Source organism: Sebastes umbrosus, chromosome 16, assembly GCF_015220745.1.
Source record: "Sebastes umbrosus isolate fSebUmb1 chromosome 16, fSebUmb1.pri, whole genome shotgun sequence".
NCBI classification, from domain to species: domain Eukaryota; kingdom Metazoa; phylum Chordata; class Actinopteri; order Perciformes; family Sebastidae; genus Sebastes; species Sebastes umbrosus.
The window spans coordinates 15,311,050-15,336,173 of NC_051284.1; the positions used below are offsets into that span (position 1 = coordinate 15,311,050).

General features: G+C 39.6%; 4 protein-coding genes across 7 annotated transcripts; 2 read left to right on the forward strand and 2 right to left on the reverse strand.

Moving 5' to 3' along the window:
• Positions 1-482: 482 nt before the first annotated feature.
• On the forward strand, positions 483-7,259 carry ddx24 (DEAD (Asp-Glu-Ala-Asp) box helicase 24). Of its 2 annotated transcripts, XM_037796333.1 has the most exons (9): positions 483-834; positions 1,038-1,948; positions 2,041-2,511; positions 2,595-2,748; positions 4,258-4,770; positions 5,741-5,816; positions 6,285-6,473; positions 6,560-6,689; positions 6,792-7,259. In XM_037796333.1, exons 2-9 carry the CDS (start codon positions 1,042-1,044, stop codon positions 7,058-7,060), a joined length of 2,709 nt encoding a protein of 902 aa, XP_037652261.1. In that variant the 5' UTR covers positions 483-834; positions 1,038-1,041; the 3' UTR covers positions 7,061-7,259. The 2 variants fall into 2 exon arrangements, with proteins under 2 accessions (XP_037652261.1, XP_037652260.1); XM_037796332.1 differs by having other exon boundaries at positions 483-1,948.
• On the reverse strand, positions 7,250-11,697 carry LOC119504290 (ubiquitin thioesterase OTUB2-like). Of its 2 annotated transcripts, none has more exons than XM_037796340.1 (6): positions 11,631-11,697; positions 9,736-9,819; positions 9,507-9,625; positions 9,335-9,419; positions 7,634-7,825; positions 7,250-7,529 (listed from the first exon to the last, which is right to left on the reverse strand). In XM_037796340.1, the coding sequence occupies exons 1-6, from the start codon at positions 11,673-11,675 to the stop codon at positions 7,323-7,325; spliced, it is 732 nt and encodes a 243-aa protein (XP_037652268.1). In that variant the 5' UTR covers positions 11,676-11,697; the 3' UTR covers positions 7,250-7,322. The 2 variants fall into 2 exon arrangements, with proteins under 2 accessions (XP_037652268.1, XP_037652269.1); XM_037796341.1 differs by lacking the exon at positions 11,631-11,697 and adding an exon at positions 9,947-10,044.
• Positions 11,675-15,985, reverse strand: si:ch1073-416d2.4 (coiled-coil domain-containing protein 42 homolog). Its single transcript, XM_037796337.1, has 9 exons — positions 15,671-15,985; positions 14,764-14,809; positions 14,460-14,636; positions 13,636-13,793; positions 13,476-13,558; positions 12,689-12,861; positions 12,499-12,609; positions 12,304-12,420; positions 11,675-12,218 (listed from the first exon to the last, which is right to left on the reverse strand). The coding sequence occupies exons 1-9, from the start codon at positions 15,775-15,777 to the stop codon at positions 12,033-12,035; spliced, it is 1,158 nt and encodes a 385-aa protein (XP_037652265.1). The 5' UTR covers positions 15,778-15,985; the 3' UTR covers positions 11,675-12,032.
• On the forward strand, positions 12,722-25,086 carry LOC119504284 (ankyrin repeat and SOCS box protein 2-like). Of its 2 annotated transcripts, XM_037796335.1 has the most exons (10): positions 12,722-12,856; positions 17,725-17,775; positions 18,276-18,449; positions 22,330-22,499; positions 22,664-22,819; positions 22,898-23,143; positions 23,228-23,399; positions 23,830-24,427; positions 24,511-24,664; positions 24,798-25,086. In XM_037796335.1, exons 2-10 carry the CDS (start codon positions 17,750-17,752, stop codon positions 24,926-24,928), a joined length of 1,827 nt encoding a protein of 608 aa, XP_037652263.1. In that variant the 5' UTR covers positions 12,722-12,856; positions 17,725-17,749; the 3' UTR covers positions 24,929-25,086. The 2 variants fall into 2 exon arrangements, with proteins under 2 accessions (XP_037652263.1, XP_037652262.1); XM_037796334.1 differs by lacking the exons at positions 12,722-12,856; positions 17,725-17,775; positions 18,276-18,449 and adding an exon at positions 21,608-22,000.
• Positions 25,087-25,124: the final 38 nt, after the last annotated feature.

The following is a 25,124-nucleotide window of genomic DNA, read 5'->3' on the forward strand; positions in this document are numbered from 1 at the left end:
ATCATCAGCAAGGGATTTTTCTTTGGCATATTGGAAATGTTTTTATGAATGTATTATAACTGATGTATAAAAAATGAATACATTTTAAAAAAAAAATCATTAATAATGTAATATTAAATATTACCTTTTATTAAAGGTGGCTTATAAGATAAATAACACATCCAGTCTTAATTTGAAGTGTGCCAGCTCAAAAGCTGAGTTTAGTCAGATTAGTTTGTAGACGATGAAAATATTACTTTCTCTGAATCAAATCAACATGATTTTATATTTTTTTTAATGATTTTTATGAAGCTAGCATCCAAATCATTCCAAATAGAGGATTATTATAATTATATTTATATTATATATTATTATTATATTATATTATATTATTATTTATATTTACATTATATATTATTATATTATTATTAGGATTATTATATTAATATATATATATAATAATCCTAATAATAATGTAATGTATATATATATATATATATATATATATATATATATATATACATATATATATATATGTATATATATATATATATATATATATATATATATACATATATATATAATAGAGTCTATAATAGAGGATATTGTTGTTGTGTTACTATTAACATATAGTGGCAGGGACGACTTATTACTCACAGTGAAGAATAAACAACATGACTAATACTTGTTTTTGATCAGCCCCTTCCTGCAGGACAGAAACTTCTGTAGCTGTTTGTCTGACTAATAAAGTTTTTTCAAACCACGTGATCAACACTGTCATGTCTGCGCCCTCGTGTCATGCGTGGTTGTGATCAGTTGTAACATTTTGACATTTTAAAACACCAGTCAGTCAAGGTAGTACTTTTTTTTTTTAATTGTTTTGACTTATAGTTGTTGTGTTGTTGTTTGTGGTTTACCAAGCCACTTGGATCTGACAGTTTGACGAGCATTTAGAGAGGATATAGTTAGTTAGAGTGGCTCGGCAGCTGCATGTAGCTGCTTGCTAACTGTATACACTTCAATTCAACGCATTGGTGTGACTCGGTATTCATTTGTAGGAAAATGAAGATAAAGAAGATGATGCCCAGGAACAAGCGTCCGTCCCCCGGACTGCTGAAAGCCAAGAAAAACAAACGGAGCATCCTTATGAAAGGCAAATGGCAAGCTGTAGAGCTCGATCCCATCATCTTCTCCGAGGAGGGCTTGGAGGGGCTGGTGTGTTTTGAAGAGCTGACAGATTACCGTCTGGTCGACTCTGAGAAGGCTGCAGCTAAAGCAGAAAGGGAGCTGCAAAAGGAGAAGATGAAGAAGAAGAAGAAGAAGAAGAAACCGAAGAAAAGAAAAGCCAGTGAGGAAGAGGAGGCTGGAGAGAAGGGAGATGTGGAGAGCAGCAAAGAGGGAGAGAAAACAGCTGAACCAGCCAAGAAAAAAGCCAAACAGAAGAAGAAGAAAAATAAGAAAGTGGCTGCAAAGGAATCGGACCAACCTGATGACACTCCTGTAGAAGTGGCACAGAAAGAAGAGGCTGCAGGTGAGGATGAAACACCTCAAGAAGATGCTTCAAAAGATACAGCGATGAGTTCAGAACCTGTAAAAAAAGTCACAAAGAAGAAGAACAACAACAACAAAAAGAAGAAGAAGGAAAAGAAACAGAAGCAGCAGATAGAAAAGGGTAAAATCTCAGAGGAACAGCCGAACCAGGAGTCTCCATCAGAAGCTCTGGAAAATGAAAAATCCACTCAAGACAAAGTGGCAAAGCCTCCCAAAAACAAAAAGCAGATAAAGAATTGGACAAATGCAGCTATTGACCAAAAAGCTGATGTGAGTGCCTGGAAGGACCTGTTTGTTCCCTCCCCTGTGCTGAAGGCGCTGAGCAGTCTTGGATTCAGCTCACCGAGTCCTATACAAGCCCTGACTCTGCCTCCAGCTATCAGGGATCGTATGGATATACTGGGGGCGGCTGAGACAGGTAACATAAAACACCCTTTGTTTGTGTCCCATAACAATAATATTGTCCTCATGGTTCCATAAGTGAAGCTAATGTGAGTGCTGTCATTACAGGAAGTGGGAAGACACTGGCATTTGGTATTCCCATGATCCACGCCATCCTGGAGTGGAAGAACGGTTCAGAAAAGCCTGCTGATGACGACCCTGAACCGACCACAAAGGTGGAGAGTTTGTATTTACCAGCCTTAGACGAGTCCGCGGTAGAAGACGACAACATGGAGGCCGAGGGAGATGACGGTGACAGCATCACAGAGCAGGATCAAGGTGACACTGATGAACATGACAGCGAAGATGAACACGATGACGTCGAAGAAAAAGATGACGACAAGAGGATCGGGTGTGTTAAAGTAATCGAAAATGCAGTGTTTGACTTTGACGTCGCCGCTGAAGAAGAAGAAGAAGAAGAAGAAGAAGCTGAAGCTGCTGGCGGTCGGAGTCAGCCTCTGCTCGGACTGGTGCTCACTCCCACCAGGGAGCTGGCTGTTCAGGTCAAGCACCACATTGATGCTGTCGCAAAATTTACAGGTAAGTCATTAAAGTTTTATGATTACCAGGTTTTTAAAAAGAATTATGAATGTCGTGATACTGAAGATGTTCCTGTTGTGCAGACATCAAAACAGCGATAATTGTGGGAGGAATGGCACAACAGAAACAGAGACGGATGCTGAAGCGAAGACCAGAGATCGTTATTGCCACTCCGGGACGTCTGTGGGACCTGATCCAGGAGAAGCATCCACATCTGCTCAATCTAAGACAACTCAGGTAGGTCACAACTCACACCTCTTTCATATGGTTTGGCAATATGGTAAAAATCAGTATGGAAATATCTCAATATCATATATATTAAGATATGGCAAATATGTGCAATATCACAGATAAAATAATCAAATTCAGTTAAATAAACTGCATCCCACTGTACCTCATTACATCAGGTCATCACACATATAGAAGAAAAACTGCAATAACTCAATACAACGTAACATTTTTATATTAATCTTGTTTTCTTTATTCAAATTTTATTTGTAATCTGCATCCGGCAGAAGTATCAAGGATTGTATGTGTTCTAGGAGGGATTTCCAAATTCTGTAAAAAGGTTTTAAAGAGCCCTTGAATATTTAATTTTCTCAAGCTTGTTGCAGTTCAGTACAACATATTCATTTTTAATGACAATATGCTTTGAATCAATAATTTGGACAACAGAATTTTGTAAAACACTAATGTTACGATGATCAAGTCATCACAATACGAAGCCATTGAAAGCAGAGGTGTAACGATACATCGATCTGGATCGATATATCGATTCAATGATCAACGATCCTCTATATATCATCAAGTTAAGATATCGATACATATCGTCATCTTTAAGATAAAACTTTATTTTGAAATTCCCACTTAGAGACTAGCTTTATTTCATTTAAATGTCTGGAAGAGATCAGTAGTAAAATTGTCAAATCATAATTAAGTTGTTTTTTTTGTGGGTTGATATAAATGTAACTGATTGTGTTAAATGGGCATATGATATTTTCTCAAATTGATCACAGGCCCCTGAATTGAATCGAATCGAAATCGTATCATGGCAGACTTTGTGATATCAACTAATATCGTATCGTTGTCCACAGAATCGATGTAAAATCATATCGTGATGAAACATGTGATTTACACCCCTTATGAATTATCATGCAGGCCTCCTTTCTTATTTGTTCATCAAATGTTGATAAACGGCGTTGTTGGTTTTGGTTCTTGAAGGGTGGATGGATGATCATAAATGATTTTTCACGACAACGTCCTGTTTACATTTACACTGAAAAATAAATAAAATATGAGCTGATTATCCAAAGAAGGGGCTATACGGGTTGTGATACAAAGATTAAATATACAGTAAATAAAATGCTCTGTGTTAATGAATGCTTTATGAATGGGCTTAGGTTCCATCGACTTAATAACATCCATGGCCTGTAGGGCCTTAAGTTCAACATCAGCAGTGAAGGGCTAAATAAAGCAAAGAGACCTGACTGTGTATATTATTGCTATTTGTATGAGGGCTCCCTGTGCAACCATTTTCAAACAAAAGACTAGACGCAGCAGAAAGATGTGTGTTGAAAGCTAAACAGATACCAGAGCTGGTGACTTTGTTTTTATTGAATTTGACTGCCCAACAGAAGGCTGGATCAACATCAGATATATCAGAGGTGTGATACAGATCATTCACAGAGGCTTGTTTGTTAGATTTCTTCATGATACATTTGACTAACTACTCTTGTTACCCTACAGGTGCCTGGTCATCGATGAAGCAGATCGCATGGTGGAGAGAGGCCACTTTGCAGAGCTGGAGAGTCTGCTGGAGATGCTGAACACCGTGCACTTTAATCCCAAGAGGCAGACGTTCGTGTTCTCCGCCACGCTGACCATGGCTCGCAGCCTGCCCACCCGCGTCCTGCAGAAGAAGAAGAAGAATGTGGACCGGAGGAGCCAGCTGGAAGTTCTCATGCACAAAGTGGGGATCAAGTCCAAACCCAAAATCATTGACCTGACCAGGAAGGAGGCAACTGTGGAGACCCTGAGCGAGACCCGAATCCACTGCCAGAAGGAGGAGAAGGACTTCTACCTTTATTACTTTTTGCTCCAGTATCCCGGCCGCACCATGGTGTTTGCCAACAGCATAGACTGCATCAAGAGACTGAACTCCCTGCTGGTTATCATGGACTGTACTCCACTGCCTCTTCATGCCAACATGCACCAGAAACAACGCCTCAAAAACCTGGAAAGGTTTGCCGAGAGGGATAGGTGAGGTTTGCACACACTTGCAGTAGCAGTCTGAAGGTGTTTGCCTCAGGTTAGGTTAGAGGTTGTGTTCCTATGATGAAATATAAAAACATCTGGTATGCGTGAAAAGTCCTGCATTTTGTTTCCCATGACTAGTTCCATTGTTGAGTTTTATCATAATGCATATTTACAGAAAACACTCTGTAGTTTATAAGTTTGCACTCCTCAAAGTGGAAGGCAGAGAAACAACTCAAGCGCACTTTGATTTGTCTGTACAAGTGAAGTGCTTGTGTTGCTGCCTAGTGTCGTCATGATACCGGAATTTCTAACTTCAATATAATACCTTGAAAAATATTGATATTCGATACCATTTTCGATACCACAGGGAAAAATTGAGGGCATAATTTCTTTTATATTTATGAAAAAGATCTGTGTGTGTGTGTGTGTGTGTGTGTGTGTGTGTGTGTGTGTGTGTGTGTGTGTGTGTGTGTGTGTGTGTGTGTGTGTGTGTGTGTGTGTGTGTGTGTGTGTGTGTGTGTGTGTGTGTGTGAACTCGCTTTTGGAGAGAAGAGCAGAAAGCGCAGCTGGTATCCGTGTATCGGTACCGTGGAAACTGAGTATTGAAACCATTTCAAATATTCAGTATCAATATGTATAGATACTTCGATATTCTTGACAACACTATTGCTGCCATCTTGGCAAGGTCTCCCTTGGTAAAATAAAGTTAAAAAGCATAGAATTATGATCATTTAGCACATTGAGATGTACTTATTTTAAACTCAGAATATTAATTTGGTAACTTTTTTTCCCAGTTCTTGAAATAAGTTCTGTCAAAAAGTGATATTCACATCTTTATTATTAAGTGGTAGTTACTAAAAGATCTCATTATTTGGCATCTCTTTCTTGGCACTTCTCTTAGTATGTAACTCAAAATATCACCATTTAATTCTACTCATTGCTTACTGAATTGGTACTTGGATTTCGTTCACAGTTGTGTTCTGCTGACTACTGATGTGGCAGCTAGAGGACTGGACATCCCCAATGTTCAGCATGTTATTCACTACCAGGTAAGCTTTGTCGTCCACAGCATTTATTATTTTTGAAAGCCAGTTACTTATATTCAACCGACATGAAGGATATTAATTAACTGTAACGCTTAACACCATGTATCACTGAGCCATAGTTCAGGAGATGCTTTACTGTCAAGCTGAATTTTGGTTGCAGCTGTAAGCATTGGTTTTACATGGCTGCATGGCTCTGTTAACTGTAGCAGCATTGCACATCGCCACCAAGCGGCTGGCGCTGACTTTTCAAAGCGCAACCAATGAGAACATCTGCAACTGTTGTTGTTGCCGCCTAGAAACAGTGAATGGTGTTATTTGCGGGGGAGATATTTTACCCGCTGTCTCTGCAAGGCTCTGCACCCTACCTCGCGATGAATGAAGAGCAAATCTCTTATCATGTGAAGGCAGCTTAAGAGAGCCTTAGTGTAACTTGTGTTATTACTTCTAATAATGTTCTCCTGTGAACATCAGGTTCCCAGGACATCTGAGACATACGTCCATCGGAGTGGCAGAACAGCGAGAGCCACCAAAGAGGGTCTCAGTATGCTGCTAATCGGCCCAGACGACATGATGAACTTCAAAAAGATCTACAGGGCTCTAGGGAAGGACGAGGACCTTCCCATGTTCCCCATAGAGATCAAATGCATGGAAGCCATCAAGGTGAGGTCCGGCATTAGGCCCTGCTTTTATGTGACATTAAAGAGATTTATATTTTGTTGTTTATTGTCGAGTGTGTTCCTCCACAGGAGCGGGTCAACTTGGCCAGAAAGATAGAGAAGATCGAGTTCCACAACAGCAGGGAGAAGCAGCACAACTCCTGGTTCAAAAAAGCAGCAGAGGCCCTGGAAGTGGACCTGGATGATGATTGTTTAATTGGTAAGACCAACAAAACACATTTGTAACAGGTTCCCTTTATTTAAAAAAAAAAAAAAAAAAAGTTAAAATACAGACAACTGAATATGCCATCTATGTCTACAGGAGGAGCAAAGGATGAGGACTATGACCGAGAGCAGCAGTGGGTGGTAAAGGGGATGAAAAAGCATTTGAAACATCTGATCTCCCAGCCTGTGTTCAAGAATGTGATTAAGACGAGGTACCCCACCCAGATGGGAAAGCTCTCCCTGCCTAACATGCCTCTAGCTGGAGGGCAAAACGCCCTCACCAGGGTCTCAATACAAAAGGAGAAACAGAAGTTAAAGAAAGGTGGTCCACCACAGCAGAAAAAGCAGAAGACAGAGCAGCAGTGACATGTTAATGGAATGTGTATTTAGAGATGCCATAATTTGACAGGATTGTGTTGATTCATGTCATTTTTAAAACATAAATTAACTTCAATCCATTTAAATACTTATTGCACAGTGTGCAAAAAAATGTAATTCCAAATGTTGTTGAATCGCTGTACACTGCAATACTATATAAAAATCTGTTTCCATGAGTGTCTTAAAACCCAGTTGGGATTTTATTCAACCAAAGTCAATATTCCTGAGTTGAGTCCTCGTGGATCTGTGGTCAGTGTTGAGGTCGCGGATAGAGAATGTTATAATGTGACGTTTGGTAGAGTAGGTGCAGGGAAGGTTCAGCACCCTCTGGAATGACGTGGTGAGCCAACTGCTCTTCATCGCCCTCCATGGAGACGATGTGGATGCAAACATCCAGGGCCTGCGACAGAGCTAAGATGTCCACGTGATCACACTCCATCGCCATGGCCTCCACTTCCTGAATAAAAGAAGAGAGCGAAGACATTACCAAACCCTGTATTTCCTTTGACTCGTCATTCTACTATTTAGTTCACTAGATGGCAGCAACACTTTGTCACTAACTTGATGACAGTAGACTACTAGATTGGGCGCCTCCACAAAGTTGCAGAAGAAGTCCGCCTGGTTTTGCAGGTGTGCTGAAGTGAGCAGCCTGAGATACTGCACCACGCTGTCAGACGTCATCTGCTTATTGAAGAGCCGGAGCAGCGTGTCCTCCTGGTCATCAGCCTGGCACCGCTCCACAACATCAACCACCTTCAACAGAACAGAAGCAATTAGATGTTTTCACACAAAAACATCACAACAACATTCCCTGCATCTTTTTCAATAAGCGGAGATCCAGTAGCAGACTAACCACACTTAACCGAGAGCATAGTAGCAGTAAGGAGCTACTCATGACCATCTGCTGTAAGACTTTCAAGATGCTTTTAATCATTACCTGGATTACAGAGAACATTCAAGGGCAAGGTGACATGGTGCTAGATCAGTGACTTTCCTATTCAGAGATTACATTTTGCTCTGCAGCTGACCTCAAGTGTCACATTTCAGATTGACTCCACCACAAAAACATTCTCACTATTATGATTATAATGATGTACGTTGTAGGCTACTATACACCTTTTAAGTGTGTATTATGTCAAATAGGGCTGCAACTAAGGATTATTTTCATTGTCGATTAATCTGTTGATAATTTTCTTGATTAATCGATTAGTTGTTTGGTTTATAAACTGTCAGAAAGTGGCCCAAGATGATGTCCTCAAATGTCTTGTTTTGTCCACAACTCAAAGATATTCAGTTTACTGTCATAGAGGAGTAAAGAAACAAGAAAATAAATCACATTTAAGAAGCTGGAATCAGAGAAGTTTGACTTTTTTTCTTTAAAAAATTACTCAAATCGATTAGCAAAATAGTTGGTGATTGATTTAATAGTTGAAACTAATCGTTTAATCGTTGCAGCTCTACATCACACCACAACAAAAACATTCATTTATCCAAATTATTCTCATTTATCCAAATTATTATCATAACTATATCTATGTTGTAGGCTACACCTTTTAAAGTCTTTAAGTGTGTATTATCAAACACACTATTAATGCATCATATTTATCTGTTAATATGTTTTGAATTACCAAAGTAACGAGTAGGGCTGTCACATTATTGTAGTGGAGTAAAACGTTTAACATTTCCTTCTGAAATGTAGTGAAGTATAGAAGTATAAAGTAGCATAATAATGGAAATACGCAAGTAAAGTACAAGTATTTCAAAAATATCCTTAAAAGGTGGATTTGGCAGCGTAGTGGTGTGGTTGCAGATTGCAACCAACGGAGAACCACCTCCACTCACTCCTCCCTTTTCAAAATAGTGTGTGATTGATTTAATAGTTGAAACTAATGGATTAATCGTTGCAGCTCTACATGACACCACAACAAAAACATTAATTTATCCAAATTATTATTATAACTATATGTTGTAGGCTACACCTTTTTATGTCTTTAAGTGTGTATTATCAAACACACTACTTTGTGGGAGCATTATGGCCTACCCAAAGACCCAAACTAATAATCAGCGTGTCTTCTGTCTAACTTTGTTATATTGCTTGACATAAAGTCATTTCTGAATTAGAGTTACCAACAATAAATCCCCCTTGATTGTTCACATGTGTGAGCATTTCAATATAATATTTTCTTTTCCAGGCTTATTATAACTCGTGCTTTCTTTACTGGCCTAATGCCACCAGGTAAGTAAATAAAAAGCCTTATTTACTGTGTTCAGGTGGTGCTTGAAGGAACTCTCGTCAAATCCTGCAGAAGAGAAGTCCTCACAGGTCTGGACAATCTTCTCCTTAAACCTGAAAGTCAAACTCAGTAAGATGAGGCCATCTTTAAGTGTCTTTAAGGGACACTTGGCTGTAATGATGATGATAATAATAACTGACCTCTGTAAAGCTCTGGCATTGTGCAGGACTGACTCCAGGTGAGCGAAGCACAGAGCTCTGTAGAAGCAGTTCCCATCTCCACGCACTTGTCTGACGGTGGAGAACTGGCTGCTTAAATCCTAACAAAGGACAATTATAGGTGGGATTATTATGCGGCGGACAGCTTCAGTTAAGAGGGGCGACTATGAGCACTTAACTAACACCACCCCACCCAAACTAAATGTCCTACTTTATATTTGGCACCCGGCGTTTGCTCAGGAAACAGCGAAGAAATGTCCTCTCGGTATGAGACGAGGCTGCCGGCTGCCTCCATCTGTCGAGAAAACAAACAAGCTTTTTGACTCTTTCCACAGCAAACAGCAGCTCCAGAGGTCGGACCTCCTGCAACACATGCCTTCACATTTCAACAACATGGAAACAATGTAAGAAAAAGGAATTACAGTGTAGCAAGAATCCGTGCGTCAAAGCTGTGCGTCAAAACATTGTTGCAACCTTATTTCCATTTTCTGGAAACCGGATGTTTGCAGGTACCACGTGTTTCTGTTAAAGGGACAGTACAGGGTTGGTTTAATGATGGCGTCATAGCTTCGTAGAGGACTTGTTTGTAATTGTAAAGCTCCTCAAGCCTAAACAATTAGCTTCAAAGTAGAAACCAGTGTAACCAGTGTTGGCTCAAAACAACACACAACAACAACAAGCCTGTTGTGGGTTGCCTTTTTCCCTATTTTCATCCACAGGTACAAGAGTCATCAGTAGTGGTAGAAGAAGGCCTACTTCAATGTAAAACCCACCCCAAAAAAAACTCTGTTACAAGTAATCCTACATTCAAAATGTTACTTGATTACAGTAAATTTGACTTCTTGTTACGTAAAAGTGCAGAAGAAGCATCATCAGCAAATTATTCTTAAAGAATCAAGGTAAAAGTACTGCATTTCAATGTAACTGGTCGAGGTGGGGCTGCGTTTAACTACTTTAAATGCATCATATTTATCTGTTAATATGTTTTGAATTACCAAAGTAACGAGTAGGGCTGTCACATTATTGTAGTGGAGTAAAAAGTTTAACATTTCCCTAATCTGAAATGTAATGAAGTAGAAGTATAAAGTAGCATAATAATGGAAATACGCATGTAAAGTACAAGTATTTCAAAAATATCCTTAAAGGTGGATTTGGCGGCATAGTGGTGTGGTTGCAGATTGCAACCAACTGAGAACCCCTCCACTCACTCCTCCCTTTCCAAGTCTGCGGTAACTGTAGTGTGCAAAACAGTGGTAACCTCGTTCAGAGGCCATCCTTACCATAATAACAATACTTTAGGAGCAACGGAAGTCAGTCGGCAGCTGGCGGTACCACGGTTTTGCACTTTGCATCTCGCGTTACCGCAGTTTCACAAGCGTATCGGAGAACTAGGGTGGCCTTCAGGTAACGTAAAAACGTGAAAGGCCCTCTCTAGAGCCAGTGTTTGGTTTGTCTGTTCTGGGCTACTGTAGAAACATGGCGGAGGACCCGCTCCCTATGTAGATATGAAGGGCTCATTCTAAACTAATGAAAACACAACAATTCTTAGTTTCAGGTGGATTATACACTAATGAAAACATACTTATTAATATTATATTCCATTTCTGCTAATAGATCCCCCGAAATGTTACACACTGTTCCTTTAAGTACAATACTTGAGTAAATGTACTCACAGCCTGACAGCGCATCAATTACTGACAAAATAACTCCCTAAAAAGTCTGTCTGAACATGTTTTGCTACTTTAACTGCACTGAGTAGTGTTGCAACCTAATTTGTGATCACTGTCTGCGCTTAAGGGCTCTGTGAAAACCTGTATAGCAGACAGCGTCTGACAACAAGGAGCAGGCCACAATCAGCAATGAGCTTTGCTGCTAATGTTTGGTGTCTTATGCAAAAACACAAACTGTGTGGTAGACACAGAGCAGAAAATGAAGCAGGAAAGTCAGATTCTCTCTGCAGCACTATATTTACTGTATTTATAAGGATCAAATGCAGAATATCACAAAGAAATCCCTATTCTATGTTATTTAAAATACTCTTTAAATCACAAATCTTTTCTCATTGCTGTTTGTATAATCGAAATCTGATAGAAATTGCATACATACCGTATGCTGTTTTGATGGGTAGTACTTCCTGTCTGACAGCATCATTTGATTGTAAGCATTTTATTTTAAAATGCAACAATGATAACGTTCCAGAGATACACATTTACAAAGTTCTGATGCTTGAATACACTTGATCACCTTATTGTCAAAATCTGCATGAAATTTTTAAGTGCAAAATTTGATGCATAGCAATTTGAACACTGATACAAAAAAACATGTTGACAAAAATATCTTAACACAAGGTTTGTTTACATGCTTTTTCCAGATTTTCCATGCATGTCATATTCTTCATCATCCCATGTAGTTTTCTTAGTTATCATACATAATTTTTGTCAATCTACTGCTTTCAAGGTCAAAAATGAACTTTCACACTCAACAAACTTCATCATAGTAAGTTCTACATCAACTCATTGTCTCACTCTTTCTACTGACTTTACTTGAACTTTTTATTTGTGTTTTGCTGCCAATGCTCTTCATTGACCCCCTCTCTCTTTTGTCTGTCAGAGCTGTTCTACTCGTCATGGCGGACCCCGACTCCATCAGCCTCCTCGCTCTCCTCTCTGTGTCGGCCTTGTCCAGGATGTACTCCTGAAATCATACTCTGCATCAGTTAAAAGGTAAAGAAACACAAATTAGTATCACGATATGAATAATAATTTTCATAAGATATTACCTTCACCATGTCCATCATTGTCAGCATGTTCATGTTTTCCAGAGGTCCGTATGCTGCTAGATAACACTGCTCTGCGATGTTGTTGATAGCCATAAGCAAGCAGCCCACTTCTTCAACCTGAGTGATAATAATGGCATATTTGACATTTCTATTCAAAACTCATCTGCAAATTAGCTCATAATCTTGAAAGCACACCTTCACTCTGGACAGGTCTTGCTCCACCAGCAGCTTCACCTCCGTCTGCTTGTTCTCCTCTTTGAGGGTTTCTAACTCACTCTGGAGTTCAGACAGTTCCTTATTGGCCATCTAAAACACACATAATACATTCTAATAGGTTGTTCATTGGAGCAGAAAAAGGTGCAGTGAATCCCTATGTGTGTCTGACCAGTTTGTTTAGACTGTGCTCCTGCTTCATGATCTGCTGTTGTCGATGGCTCCGCTCCACCTCCTCCTCCAGACGCCCTAAACGCAGCAGCAGCTCCCGGTGGGTGGTGGACAGGGCCTCGTGGCGCCGGATGATGGGCATTACCAAAGATTCAGACCCATTATCAAGGTAAGCTGAAAGAGATTGTGCAGTTTGGTCCATCTCAAAGCCAGTGTGAAACTAACTCATTAGCAGTACCTGAAATAGACCAGTTTACCGGCACTTCTGATTTTTGTTTTCCACATGGGTATCCTTATTTCTTATTGCGTACCGCCATATAAAAACAAGTAGACTCAGTTCAGTTAGACTCAATTAATGTTGATTTGACACACTGTAATTCAAGGTGACATTGGATGTGACTGCATCATTGGAGCATCATTCACTGTAGTATTCCTTCTCATTGTCCAATTTCATCTGTAGGCCAACAGATATCATACTTCCAGTTGGTTTTATTGTAGCATATATGCAATATTATATTTGTGTACAATTTGTATAAATAGCATTTATGGACAAAATGTGGAAATGTATGTGGTATGTAATGAAATGCATACAAAAATACATTTGAAGTGGGAGATATTACCAAGATATGCGTGACAATATAAATATGTCCAAGTCGTGCGATGATGATGTCATGCAACTGCGAAAATAGGGTACTGGCACCTTTTTTGGTCCAATTCAGGCACTGTTCATTAGGATAAACAAAACAGGTTAATGTAAAAGTGTGCTTATGGAGGCCAATAAAACTTACTGCTGGGGAGATAATCTAGTGTTTTCATCAAGTAGTCCTCATAGATTTTGTATTTTGACATTCTCTCCTTTAAAACTTGCTGTCTGTGAATATAGACATGAGGTTAAAAATAACATATGAGCACAATCTTCACATTAATGTTTTGGTTTAAAGTTCTCACCTGGCTCTGAGTTGTTTCAACTGATCTGTCAGATCTTCTATCTCTCTCTGTTTGGAAACATTCAGCTCCCGTGCGTCCTCGTACTTCTGCAGCGCTCGCCGTCGCTTCACTTCATTTTCAGCCACAAACTTCTCGAACTTTATCGCCCTCTCTTTAGTCTGGGTGATAATACAAACCCCAAGGGCATGTGTTTTAGGACAATGTTATCAGTGGATATCTACTCCATAATCAGTCACGCGATCACGGTAAAAGTACTGCATTTCAATGTATCTGGTCGAGGTGGGGGTGATTTCAACTACTTTATGTGCAATAATGCATCATATGTATCTGTTGATGTGGTTTGAATCTCCAATGTATGGCTGTCACATTATTGTAGTGGAGTAAAAAATTTATATTTACCTCTGAAATGTAGTGAAGTAGAAGTACAAAGTAGCATAAAAATGGAAATATGTAAGTACAAGTACTGAAAAAATATCCTTAAAGGTACAGTGTGTAGGATTTGTTGACATCTAGTGGTGTAGTTGCAGATTGCAACCAACTGAGTACCCCTCCGCTCACTCCTCCCTTTCCAAGACTGCGGTAACCGTAGTGTGCAAAACTTTGGGAATGCCGCTTGCCTCTCTCAGAGGTCATCCATACCATAATAACACTACTTTAGGAGCAACAGAAGTCAGACGGCAGCTGGCGGTACCACAGTGCACTCTGTGGCTCACGTTACCGCAGTTATATATATGTATATATATATAAACAGTATATATATATATATATATATATAGTCCATAATCAGTCACATTTTCAAGTAGTTTCAGAGGGTTTCAATTCACCTGCTGTTGTTTTATTTCCAGTTCAGACCTTCTCCGAGCTAGAGCCTCCACACAGGTCTTAAACTCCTGACGCTTGAGTGCCAGTTGCTGGTTCACCTCGTCCAACTCAGTCTGTTTCTTCAGAACCAGCGTCTTTTGCAAAGTGTTCACTCCTGCCTGTAGGACTCTGCTTGAAGTCTAAACGTACCAAAATAGGCCACAAAATGTAGTTTTCTGTTTTATTATTTTAATATCATGATTTTTCTTAAATGCACAGGTTTGATAATTTCATCCTTATTTTTTATCAGATGCTATCCGGTCTTACCTCTGTCACAACAGGTATGTGGTTGACATTTTCCTCCTTTCTGTATCTGAGGAGCAGAGGTGGAAGAAATATTCAGATCTTTTACTTAAGTAAAAGTAGTAATACCACAGTGTAAAAATACTCTGTTGCAAGTAATAGTCCTGCATTCAAAACTTTACTTAGCCTAAGTATTAGCATCAAAATATACTCAAAGGTCCCATATTGTAAAAAGTGCGATATTCATGTATTTTATATTATAAAGCAGGTTTAAGTGCTATATAATTACTGTTAAAGTATCAAAATACTCAATATAAGGAGAAACACACACAGCCCGTATTCAGAAATTGTGCGTTTGAAACAAGCCGTTAGGATTTCTGTCCATTCGTGATGTCACAAATATACAATATTTAGACCATTACACAGTTTTAAACGTAAACATTCTAAATGTGTCCCAGTTTATTTCCTGTTGCAGTGTATGTAAATAACACCAGCCGACAGGAATTATGGACCCAAACTGTTGCATAGCAACGCAATTCCGTTGCAATTCCGTTGAAATGCACTAAAACGGAGCGTTTCAGACAGAAGGTAAATACAGGTATATTCAGGCCGACAGTATGAGGAAAATAAAGGTGTTTTTATAACATTACAGCATGTAAACATGTTGTAGAAGAAACACAAAATACAAGTATGAACCTGAAAATGAGCATGATATGGGACCTTTAAAGTACCAAAAGTAAAAGTAGGCTACTCATTATGCAGAATAATAATTACCCATTTCAGGAAAAAATATACTATATATAAGCATTTATATTATAGGCTAACTAATGATGCATTAATGTTGCATCACTACTAATAGCCTATCATTATGTAGGCAAACAACAACATGTATGAATGGCTTGTTGAAGAGAAGGGGAGTTGACAGGCCTACCTGGTGTTTTCCGATTGTGTTACAAAAACGTTTCTTATTCTGTTTTCCACCGTCAGTCTTAGACGAGGGTCGCTGTTGTCTAAGACAGGAAGGAAAGAAGTCGTCATGTTGTTGTTGTTGTTGTTGTTGTCCAGTAATCCTGATGAGTAAACAGATCCTGCAGTTAGTCCACGTTCAGAACGACCAAAGGTCTTCTCCGGATGTTTTCCTGGATTTGTGTAGCTGTTGCCTGGTAACCACCGGCGAGACAACAGGGAATGTGCCGGGGATCGTTTTCTCCGTTGTCATGGCAACTGCCAAAGAGGCGGTTCAGTTTTTAGTGACTGAATGAGAGCAACGTTACCATAGAGATGAGATCGTTAATAGGTTCGAAATTAAGAGCGCTCACTCTAATCAAAATCTCGCGAACCGTGAACCAAATCCAAAACTCTGCTGACTCTGAAGTCCAGGAAGAGTTTGTGATGCACCATTATCAACTCACATGATACATTCTGCTACAGTGAGATATGCCCCACAATTAGCCCAATATTGATATGGAATGATAATAATAAAATATAATTAAAGATGAGATAAGATAAGATAAGATAAGATATTCCTTTATTAGTCCTGCAGTGGGGGAATTTGCAGTATATACAGTATTGACAATAAACAGATGATATTGCACAGTGAGAATGAAATGAAATTCCACCTGAAAATATTGCACAGTATGAATTACACCTGAGTAGCAATAATGATAATGATATTGCACAGTCATTATATAGTATAGTGCAGTTATTGTCAGTTTTTGGTGTGTAAGTGTAAGTGGTCTCCTGGGAGCAGCGCTGGTTGTGGAGTCTGACAGCTGCAGGAAGTAGGACCTGCGTTAGCGCTCCTTCATACACTTTGGGTGAAACAACAAAAAAATCCTGTTTTTCCAACTTTCCATTAAAGAGCCCTTTTAGACATGTTTTAGACATATATACATACTCTGTTTTGGATTATAATTTGTTTATGATAAAGTTTTTTGACAAAAAAAAGTTTACTTACGGTAACTTGTTAAAAAAAAAAAAAAATTTCCTATTCCTAATCTGATTTTCAAGGTTCAAGGAAGTTTTATTGTCATCACAGAACATGCTGATACATGAAAGGGAACAATCTGCAGGTGTAATCACTGACCAGCCTGGCTGACACACTTAAATGGGGCAGAGGAATGGTTAACGGTAGTAATTACAGCTGTGTTACACTGTGTGCTGTTAAAAGTCAAGTCTGTGAAAAGGTCTATAATTACTGTGTTAAACAGAGAACAAAGCTGGTAATGTTGAGAGGAAGAAGTCCATGTGAACTTGTCATATTGTCAACAGCGCTGCACTGAGTCCTACCTTCATGATGGTTGTAATGTTGTTTTTGTTGAAAATAGAGAAGTGCTCATTCAACTTCCATTTATGTTAATGAGGGTAGAGTGATGAATATGTGTTTTATATCTCCTATTATGGATATGAATTTTAAATGCAATCAATATATCTTAAATCTAAAGCAACACATGCACTGGCAGCAATGTACATATCTTGTTTTTACACATTTATTTATATATGTGATGATCTATTAGAGATTAATAAATTAAAAAATGTATTATTTTTATGGATGTTCAGTAGGAACTAACTAATAACAGTGTGTCTGCAGTTCCTCTCATATTTCAACTGAACATAAAACTAATATATGGTAAATTACAATTTGTTTTGTGGGTGCTGGCTGGCCTTTTTGTAGCATTATCTGGAATCAAAGAATGGCGCAACTTTCACAACTTGGTTAAATAACCAATATGTCTTTGTAGGGTTTCTCAGAAATGTGGAAACATCCTCAGAGCTGATCTAGTTCCTCCAGCTGTAAATAAACACGCTCATAGACATGTTTGTGTCACGTCAACCAGAGGCCACTTCCAGTTTAGACGCAGGAAGCATTTTTCATTGTGAAACAAAAATCCTCTGTCATTGTTAAAGACAGTGTGCACATTTTCACACTCCATCATGTGACAGTAAGAGCTGATACAACAGGAGGATACTCTTCTCGTTATAAAGGTGGATCAACACATTTCTTCTGTGAATGAGGAGGAGGACCACTGTCACGGGGTGAGTTTAAGTCTTTGAATTACAGTTAAAAGTTTTAAAAGTTTTCCTGCATGTGAACTTTATTTGCAGTATTCTCTTAGTCCATTAATCATAGTCATAGTTAAGCAAAATGAAATGTAACTCCAGTTTTATGTGTTATTCTTGTGCCAACTTTGTGCTGCATAACTCAGTATAACAATACACACGCGCTCACCTCAGCGTTGCCTCTGGAGCAGCAGAATCAAGTGGAATCAAACACAGTTGAACATGCCCTTAAAAGGCAGCTATCCTCATCGCCTGGGCTGCTGCTCACTGATGTCTGCCAGTGCAGATTTCAGCTCTGTCAAATGAGCTTGGCCTCTAATTCACACAGTATGACTGTGTGTGTATTGTACTGTGCATGTTGGTTATGTCTTCTTTTGTTTTATGGACTTTGCAAACCTGTTTTTACGTTAAGTGCTCTGACTTTGTTTTTCTAATCTGTTGTTGTGGATCATCACCTTCATCTCTGGTCTATGAAGAAGACTGTTGGGTGTCCCCGTCTTCAGACTGGACAGCACGTCTCCTCCTGTGATGATCGCAGTCAGCAGATCCTGGTCTCTGTACCAGAGACTGAACAATGATATCAAAGACAGACTGGCTGTCTACTCCCTGAGTCTCCACGCTTCAGCCAACTCAACAGCAAATGTGCTCAGGTGAGGAAACATAATATTACTTTTTAAGGCACTTTTTTAAATAACAGGTACTGTATAGTATGCACATACCCATGAGATTCCCCTTTGAATTAAATCATATTAAAATGATCCCTGATTATCCCTTTAAAATCTTAAACTTAGTCATTTTGTCTGGTTCATATTCTACATAAATTGAAATTAAGTTGTATTTTTTTGGCATAGTTATAAATTGTCACAATAATGGATCAGCATAATTAATAGTAGGGCTGTCCACGACCAAAGAAATTCTTAGTCGACTAACACGTACAATTTTGTCGATTAATCGATTAGTTGATTTAGTCAACAGATCTGTGAAACTGAGTTTCTCCATAAAGAATCACACAAAAGCACCACTTTAAATCTTGTGTTTACCAGAGATGTGCTCATAAATTTCTTAAAAATAGCATGAAAAAAACATAAACAATGACTAATCGACTAAAGAAATCTTAGTCAACTTAGTCAACTAAGACCAAAACGACCGATTAGTCAAGAGGGGGCAGCCCTGATTAGTTGACAAAAGAAAACAACAAAGATCACAGTGTAGGTTTTGTCTGTGCTGAATGTTTGAAGTATAAATGTGGATGTTTGTGAAATTATCAAATATCAAATATCAAATATGTGTGGCTCATTGCTCAGTACAGAGTGCCTGAAAATAAGATTAAATCTGGTTCACATGAGGGGAAATAAATGATCAAATCTCATTCAAAATTCTTTATAATCTAACATTTGGTGTTCAAAATTCAAAATTATATATTCTATTACTATCAGTGTTTTTTTTCAGCTAACTTTGAAAATACACACAAAGAAAAGAGCAACTAAAGGAGAAACAGCACTGCTCTGATACTTATTGCCTGCAGGTGGCCTGACTGACTGTAAGTGTGCAGCAGCTGTTATTTTCTGCCAACATTGTAACGTACATACATACCTTTACATCTGCAGGTATAAACTGCTGCTATTACTTGAATTACCTGCTACAGATTATGTAGTCTATCAATGACAAAACACCTCCCTCTTGTGGAGAAACTGCAGCCCGTTAAAAGTGAATTAATGAGTACAAGTCAGTATGAGGTGGTTCACATTTAAAAAAGGTCATGAACATGAATAATTATGTAACTGTGCCCATATGACTCAAACCAACACCTGGTGGTTTGCCTTAAAGGGAAAGGAATCGTTTTATAGGAGTTTTAGTTTTGCCAGACAAACTATGGCAGCCAAACCAAATGTTTAAAAAGTTAGGACACAATTTGCTCACTAGTGCCCTCAATAGGACTTCATTTTTAATCCTTTTAGGAGGCATATGAGGGGAAATCATTTTCTCAGAAAGGTAAAAGCTTGTAGATTGAAATAAAGCCAGTGCTTCACATTTTTGAGGATATAGAGATATATCATTTTCTCTTCTGTGAATATGTTATGGTCATGCCTGTAGTAGCTACCATTGAGTACACAGAGGTCATTATCCTCAGTATTGTTTATGGGAATTAGGGTTTTTTAATTCAATTCAATTATAACTTTATGCAGACTCAAGGTCTGGGGAGTTTACATTCTACAAATACATACAAATTACAAATGGTGGGTTTTTAAAGGCATGATTCTTATATTTTGGATGAAAAGCGGTTCTCTGTGCATCTTCCAGCAGTATGTAGCTGGTTTAGGTGCTTCTCAGGTGGAGGACAGCAAAACTCTCACCTTGGAAGTTTAAATTTGACTCTTTATACCAAACAGAAATTTGATTTATTTTAAACAACAAAAAAACAATTACCCAATTTTAAGTTTCTGGATCATCACTTGGAGAAATTGAATTTACTTAAAGGTGCTAAATGCGAGGTTGGGAGCATTTATACTGCCAACCGCGCAGCTCTCAACATGGCGACGGCTGAGCCAGCGGCTCGCAGCTAACAGTGAAAACAACGGCCGCACTGCTGACAGAACTAACAGTGTTAACCTGGAACCGGAGGGTGGGTACTACGCTTCTGTGACGGCGCCGTATAGGGATTGCGTTATCAGATGTAGCTGCCGTATGAGGGCAGTGCAGAGCGGCGGCCATGAGCTAGCCAATGGGGTACGCTCATATGCACTAAAATGCACATGCAGCCGGCCCAGCTATGTCAACAAAGCAACGAGAAACTCCGATTACAACCCACACAGAGGGAGAGGGACTTCTTTCTCTGCTCAGATAGACATGACTCCTCTATATCTTTACATAGACAATAGTTGTTTGCTGCTATATTAATGCTCTGGATCTTGTATACATCACCTTTAAAATATAATTGCACAGTTAAAGGTCCCATATCATGCTCATTTTCAGGTTCATACTTCTATTTTGTGTTTCTACTACAACATGTTTACGAGCTGTAATGTTAAAAAAAAACTTTATTTTCCTCCTACTGTCAGCCTGAATATACCTGTATTTACCCTCTGTCTGAAATGCTCCGTTTTAGCGCATTTTTACGGAATTGCAACAGAATTGCGTTGCTAGGCAACAGCTTGGGTCCATGTGTACTTCCTGTCAGCTGATGACATTCACAAACACTGCAGGAATAAACTGGGACACATTTAGAATGTTTACGTTTAACATTGTGTAATGGTCTAAATATTGTAGATTCGTGACATCACGAATGGGCAGAAATCCTGACAGCTTGTTTCAAATGCAGAGTTTCTGAATACGGGCTGTGTGTATTTCCCTGTGGATTGAGTGTTTCGATACTTTCACAGTATTTATATAGGATTTAAGCCTGCTTTATAATTAAAAAAAAAAACATGAAAATCACACTTTTTTATAATATGGGACCTTTGAATTAATAAAGGAAATGTTACGTTTTCTGGTGGCCAGTCAAAAATGTATAAGTGTGGGTGGGGTGGCAGTGGGGGAATTCAGATTTATGGCCCAGTATTTCTAAAATCTTGTCTACGACCCTGGTTACTGTATTTGATTATATTAGCTTTCAGCTCCTCTCATAATAAAAATGAAGGAGTATAATAACAGTCTCTGTGGAACCAAACAGTACAGGACTGCAATTCAAAAATGAGTAGTGTGTCTCCTGAATTGTGGTGGGTCTATCTTTAATCTACTGTAGTACTAATTGTTATCTCTTGTTTGTGTTTTTCTTCCAAAAGCCCCCTTTAAGATAAGTGCTTTTTATTATCTGGCCAATGAAATACAGGCTTCGTGCAAAGAAAGACATCTGCATTATCTCCAGTCTCGTTCGTCTTATCTCTGGCTGTCCGAGTCTCTTGACATATATGGATATAGACCCGTCGCCCTGCCGCCTGACAGTACGGTCCCAAAATAATCTGAGGCAGCACAGCTGAGCCCAGCTGAGCTCCTCCATGCGCTCCTCCATGCGCTCCTCATCGCTCCGTGAGAGGAAGCACCGCCGTGAAAATCTCTCATCAGTAATGACGAAATTCAGCTATTCTGAATACTTATCTCAGTTCCGTAACGCTGGAGGTAAATGTAATAATGTGCTGTCGCGACTGCGAGGAGGAGATAGGAGGAGAGGAGACGGTCAGAGCGACGTAACGTCAGAACCGGAGTGAGTCTTTGTTGTTGTTTGACACCAGGGGGGCTGCGTGAGTGTGTGTGTGTGTGTGTGTGTGTGTTGGGGGTCACTGTGCACACTGAGGTCCTCTGTGTGACTAGAAGAATATATGTTTAATTTATTCAATATCATGACAGTTAGAATTGCTTATTTAGGTTTAATAAAGCCAAAAAAAGATAAAGAAAATTACCTAAATATAAAGATTTAAGATCCATGGGTGCATCAAAATGCAGCCTTCATACAGAGCTGATGTGTTTATAAATTTACACTTGATTGCATTTAAGTGTAAGTCAATTAAAGTGTTTTTTTTTTTTCCTTTCAAGGGATGTTGAGCCGGTGGTGTTTGCCATCAGGAGAGGGGATGTGGATGCTGTTAATGATCTGGCAACATCCGCTCCTCTCAGCCTGCTGAAGGAGAACAAAGATGGGTGGATACCTCTGCACGATGCTGCCTTCTGTGGACAGACGGAGAGCTTGAAGATCATACTGAAGGGTATGACACTGAAAGCGTTATTAAATAGTGCATTCCTTCAGTTTAAATCACATGGGCTCATTGTGACAATATAGGAAAACAAAGATCAATTCATTCTCTGTTTGTACATTCTCAAAAATGCAAAATGAGTCGCCTAACTGGTTTGTGTTATTTATCCCCATCAGCCCATCCAGGTTCGGTAGACAAACGTACCTTGCAAGAGCAGACGGCCTTGCTGCTCGCTGTGTCTTGTGAGCACTTGTCATGTGTGCGGTGTCTCCTTGAGGCCGGCGCTGACCCCGACATCAGCAGCAAGAACAAAGAAACCCCTTTGTACAAAGGTACAGCTGTGAAATCAATTATACACAACACAACTATGTAAAACAGTAAATGACTGAGTGTATTGTCTGTTTCTGCAGCCTGTGAGTTGGAGAATGTGGACATGGTGAGCCTCATCCTGTCCTACGGGGCCACAGTGAACCAGCGGTGTGGTCAGGGCTGGACGGCCCTCCACGAGGCTGTATCCAGGGACAACACAGACATCTGTGAGATGCTAATAAGAGCAAGGGCCTCAATCAATCCACCCAACACCTACAGCATCACACCGCTCATTGTAGCAGCCCAGCGAGGACAGATGAGGGCACTGTCCTACCTCATTGGGAAAGGTACTCTTCTGCACAAAACATTCCTCCCTTTTCATGTTTCTGATCCCCCTTTCAATGTTATAAAGGAACAATGCTTTTCTGTAGGTGCAGATGTGAACATGCAGACGTGTGACGGTGTCACAGCGCTGCATGAGGCCTGTAAAAATGGACACAAGGAAAGCGTGGTAGTGCTGTTGACTAAAAATGCAGACGCCAACAAACCCACCAACTCAGGACTGCTACCACTGCATACTGCTGCCCAATTTGGACACCATGAGTAAGCATAACTTGTTAATTATGTATTATCATAACAGAAACATCTGTAACATTTGAATTCAGCAGTGTAGATTCAGCATTTTAAAGATCTCAATCTCAAGTAACAGCAGCATTCCAACAGTGTAGAAATACTCTGTTACAAGTAAAAGTCCTGCATTCAAAATTTTACAAAAGTATTACCATCAAAATATACTTAAAGTGCAAAACGTAAAAGTACTCATAATGCAGAATGTCCCATTTCAGAAAAATATATATTACATTATAATTATTGATGTATTTGTGTGCATCACTTTAGTGTTGTGGCTGGTAAAGGAAGAGCTTATTTCAGATACAAAATGTGTGGTTATAATGTACAATAGAGAGGTTATTGTGAATAGAGCTATGCTAAGAGTTATAGAAACTGTCTTTTTGTGTCCTCACTATGTGTTCAGGATTGTGTCCCTGCTCGTCTCAGTGACGAGTCGAGCCAGGCTGCGCCACAGTTGTGTCAGCCCCCTCCACCTGGCAGCAGAGCACAACAGACACACGGTGGCAGCTGTGCTCCTCAAGACAGGTGCAGATGTAAACGCCACACTGGCCAACAGCCACTCCGTCCAGTACGCTGATCGACGAGCGACAGCCCTCTACTTTGCGATTGCCAACGGCAGCACCAAGACAGCAGAGGTGTTGCTGAACGCTGGCGCTAGTCTGAGCCTGGACCCGGTCAGTCCTCTACTGATGGCTGTACGGCAGGGCTGTGTCAGCACCGTGTCCCTGCTGCTGGAGAGAGGGGCCGATGTCAACGCCAGAATACCCTCTTACGCTGCCACATTCCCCGCTGTTGTTGCACTCTGCATGAATAATTTGCCTCTACTCAAGTGCCTTTTGGACAATGGCTGCGATGCCCTCTCCTGTTTTACCTGCACATACGGCTGTGCTCCTCACCCAACATCAGGAGGATCCCACATAAGAACTGTTGGCAGCAATTTGCAGAATGACAGCATGCTTCCTTTAAACTGCAGTGAGCCGCCAGAAAGAGAAACACAGCAGGTGTGAAAGAAGAAGCAAAAACAGTGTCATGGATTTCACAATAACTGAAATGTTCTTTATCATTTTCTGATTTTCTGTTTCAGTTCTGTGAGTGGATCTCAACATCAGTTATGTGTAAATGGGCCGGACCGATCGTAGACTTGCTGCTGGAGCATGTTGCTCATGTTCAGCTGTGCAGCAAGATCACTGAGCTGCTGGACAGCCGAGATGAATGGCTCGCTGTTAAGAGGAAGTCATGTAAGCATCTGACAAAATCATATCTTCCTCATATGCAAATGTGTCTTTTTCTGTTTTTCACTTCCTCACACATGCAAATGTAGTCTACAAATATGCAATCCTCTTTATCCTTTTCTCTTTATCTCGTCAACAGCGTCACCTCGTCCACTGCTGCACCTTTGCAGATTCAGGATTCGGACCCAAATGGGGAGAAACAGACTGAAATCTCTCACAAATCTACCTCTGCCAGACAGACTGATCAGATACCTGAGCCTGGCTGACTGACTTTAAAATGAACCTCAGGCAATATAGGCATCAGAGATGGGACTAAATTTATCATTTTCTTTTTTTAGATGCATCTAATATCTGTAAATGCAATTCTCTATGTATAAAATATCTATTTATAACATGTGTAACGTGACAATAAATTCCTTTAATCTGTCCGTCAGAGTGTTTTGTTTCACCGAAACGCTCAATGAAA

Coding starts and splice junctions, on each gene's coding strand:
- ddx24 (XM_037796332.1), top strand. CDS start 1,042: ATGAAGATAAAGAAGATGATGCCCAGGAACAAGCGTCCGTCCCCCGGA. Junction 4,771..5,740: donor AGGTTTGCCGAGAGGGATAG/GTGAGGTTTGCA, acceptor TTTCGTTCACAG/TTGTGTTCTGCTGACTACTG. Junction 6,690..6,791: donor GGATGATGATTGTTTAATTG/GTAAGACCAACA, acceptor CTATGTCTACAG/GAGGAGCAAAGGATGAGGAC.
- LOC119504290 (XM_037796340.1), bottom strand. CDS start 11,675: ATGATGCTGTCAGACAGGAAGTACTACCCATCAAAACAGCATACG. Junction 9,626..9,735: donor CGCCGGGTGCCAAATATAAA/GTAGGACATTTA, acceptor GTCCTTTGTTAG/GATTTAAGCAGCCAGTTCTC. Junction 9,420..9,506: donor AATGCCAGAGCTTTACAGAG/GTCAGTTATTAT, acceptor TTTGACTTTCAG/GTTTAAGGAGAAGATTGTCC.
- si:ch1073-416d2.4 (XM_037796337.1), bottom strand. CDS start 15,777: ATGACGACTTCTTTCCTTCCTGTCTTAGACAACAGCGACCCTCGTCTA. Junction 14,637..14,763: donor ACATACCTGTTGTGACAGAG/GTAAGACCGGAT, acceptor TGGTACGTTTAG/ACTTCAAGCAGAGTCCTACA. Junction 12,862..13,475: donor ACTAGATTATCTCCCCAGCA/GTAAGTTTTATT, acceptor AATCTCTTTCAG/CTTACCTTGATAATGGGTCT.
- LOC119504284 (XM_037796334.1), top strand. CDS start 21,795: ATGCGCTCCTCCATGCGCTCCTCATCGCTCCGTGAGAGGAAGCACCGC. Junction 22,820..22,897: donor AGAAACCCCTTTGTACAAAG/GTACAGCTGTGA, acceptor CTGTTTCTGCAG/CCTGTGAGTTGGAGAATGTG. Junction 24,428..24,510: donor CAGAAAGAGAAACACAGCAG/GTGTGAAAGAAG, acceptor TTTCTGTTTCAG/TTCTGTGAGTGGATCTCAAC.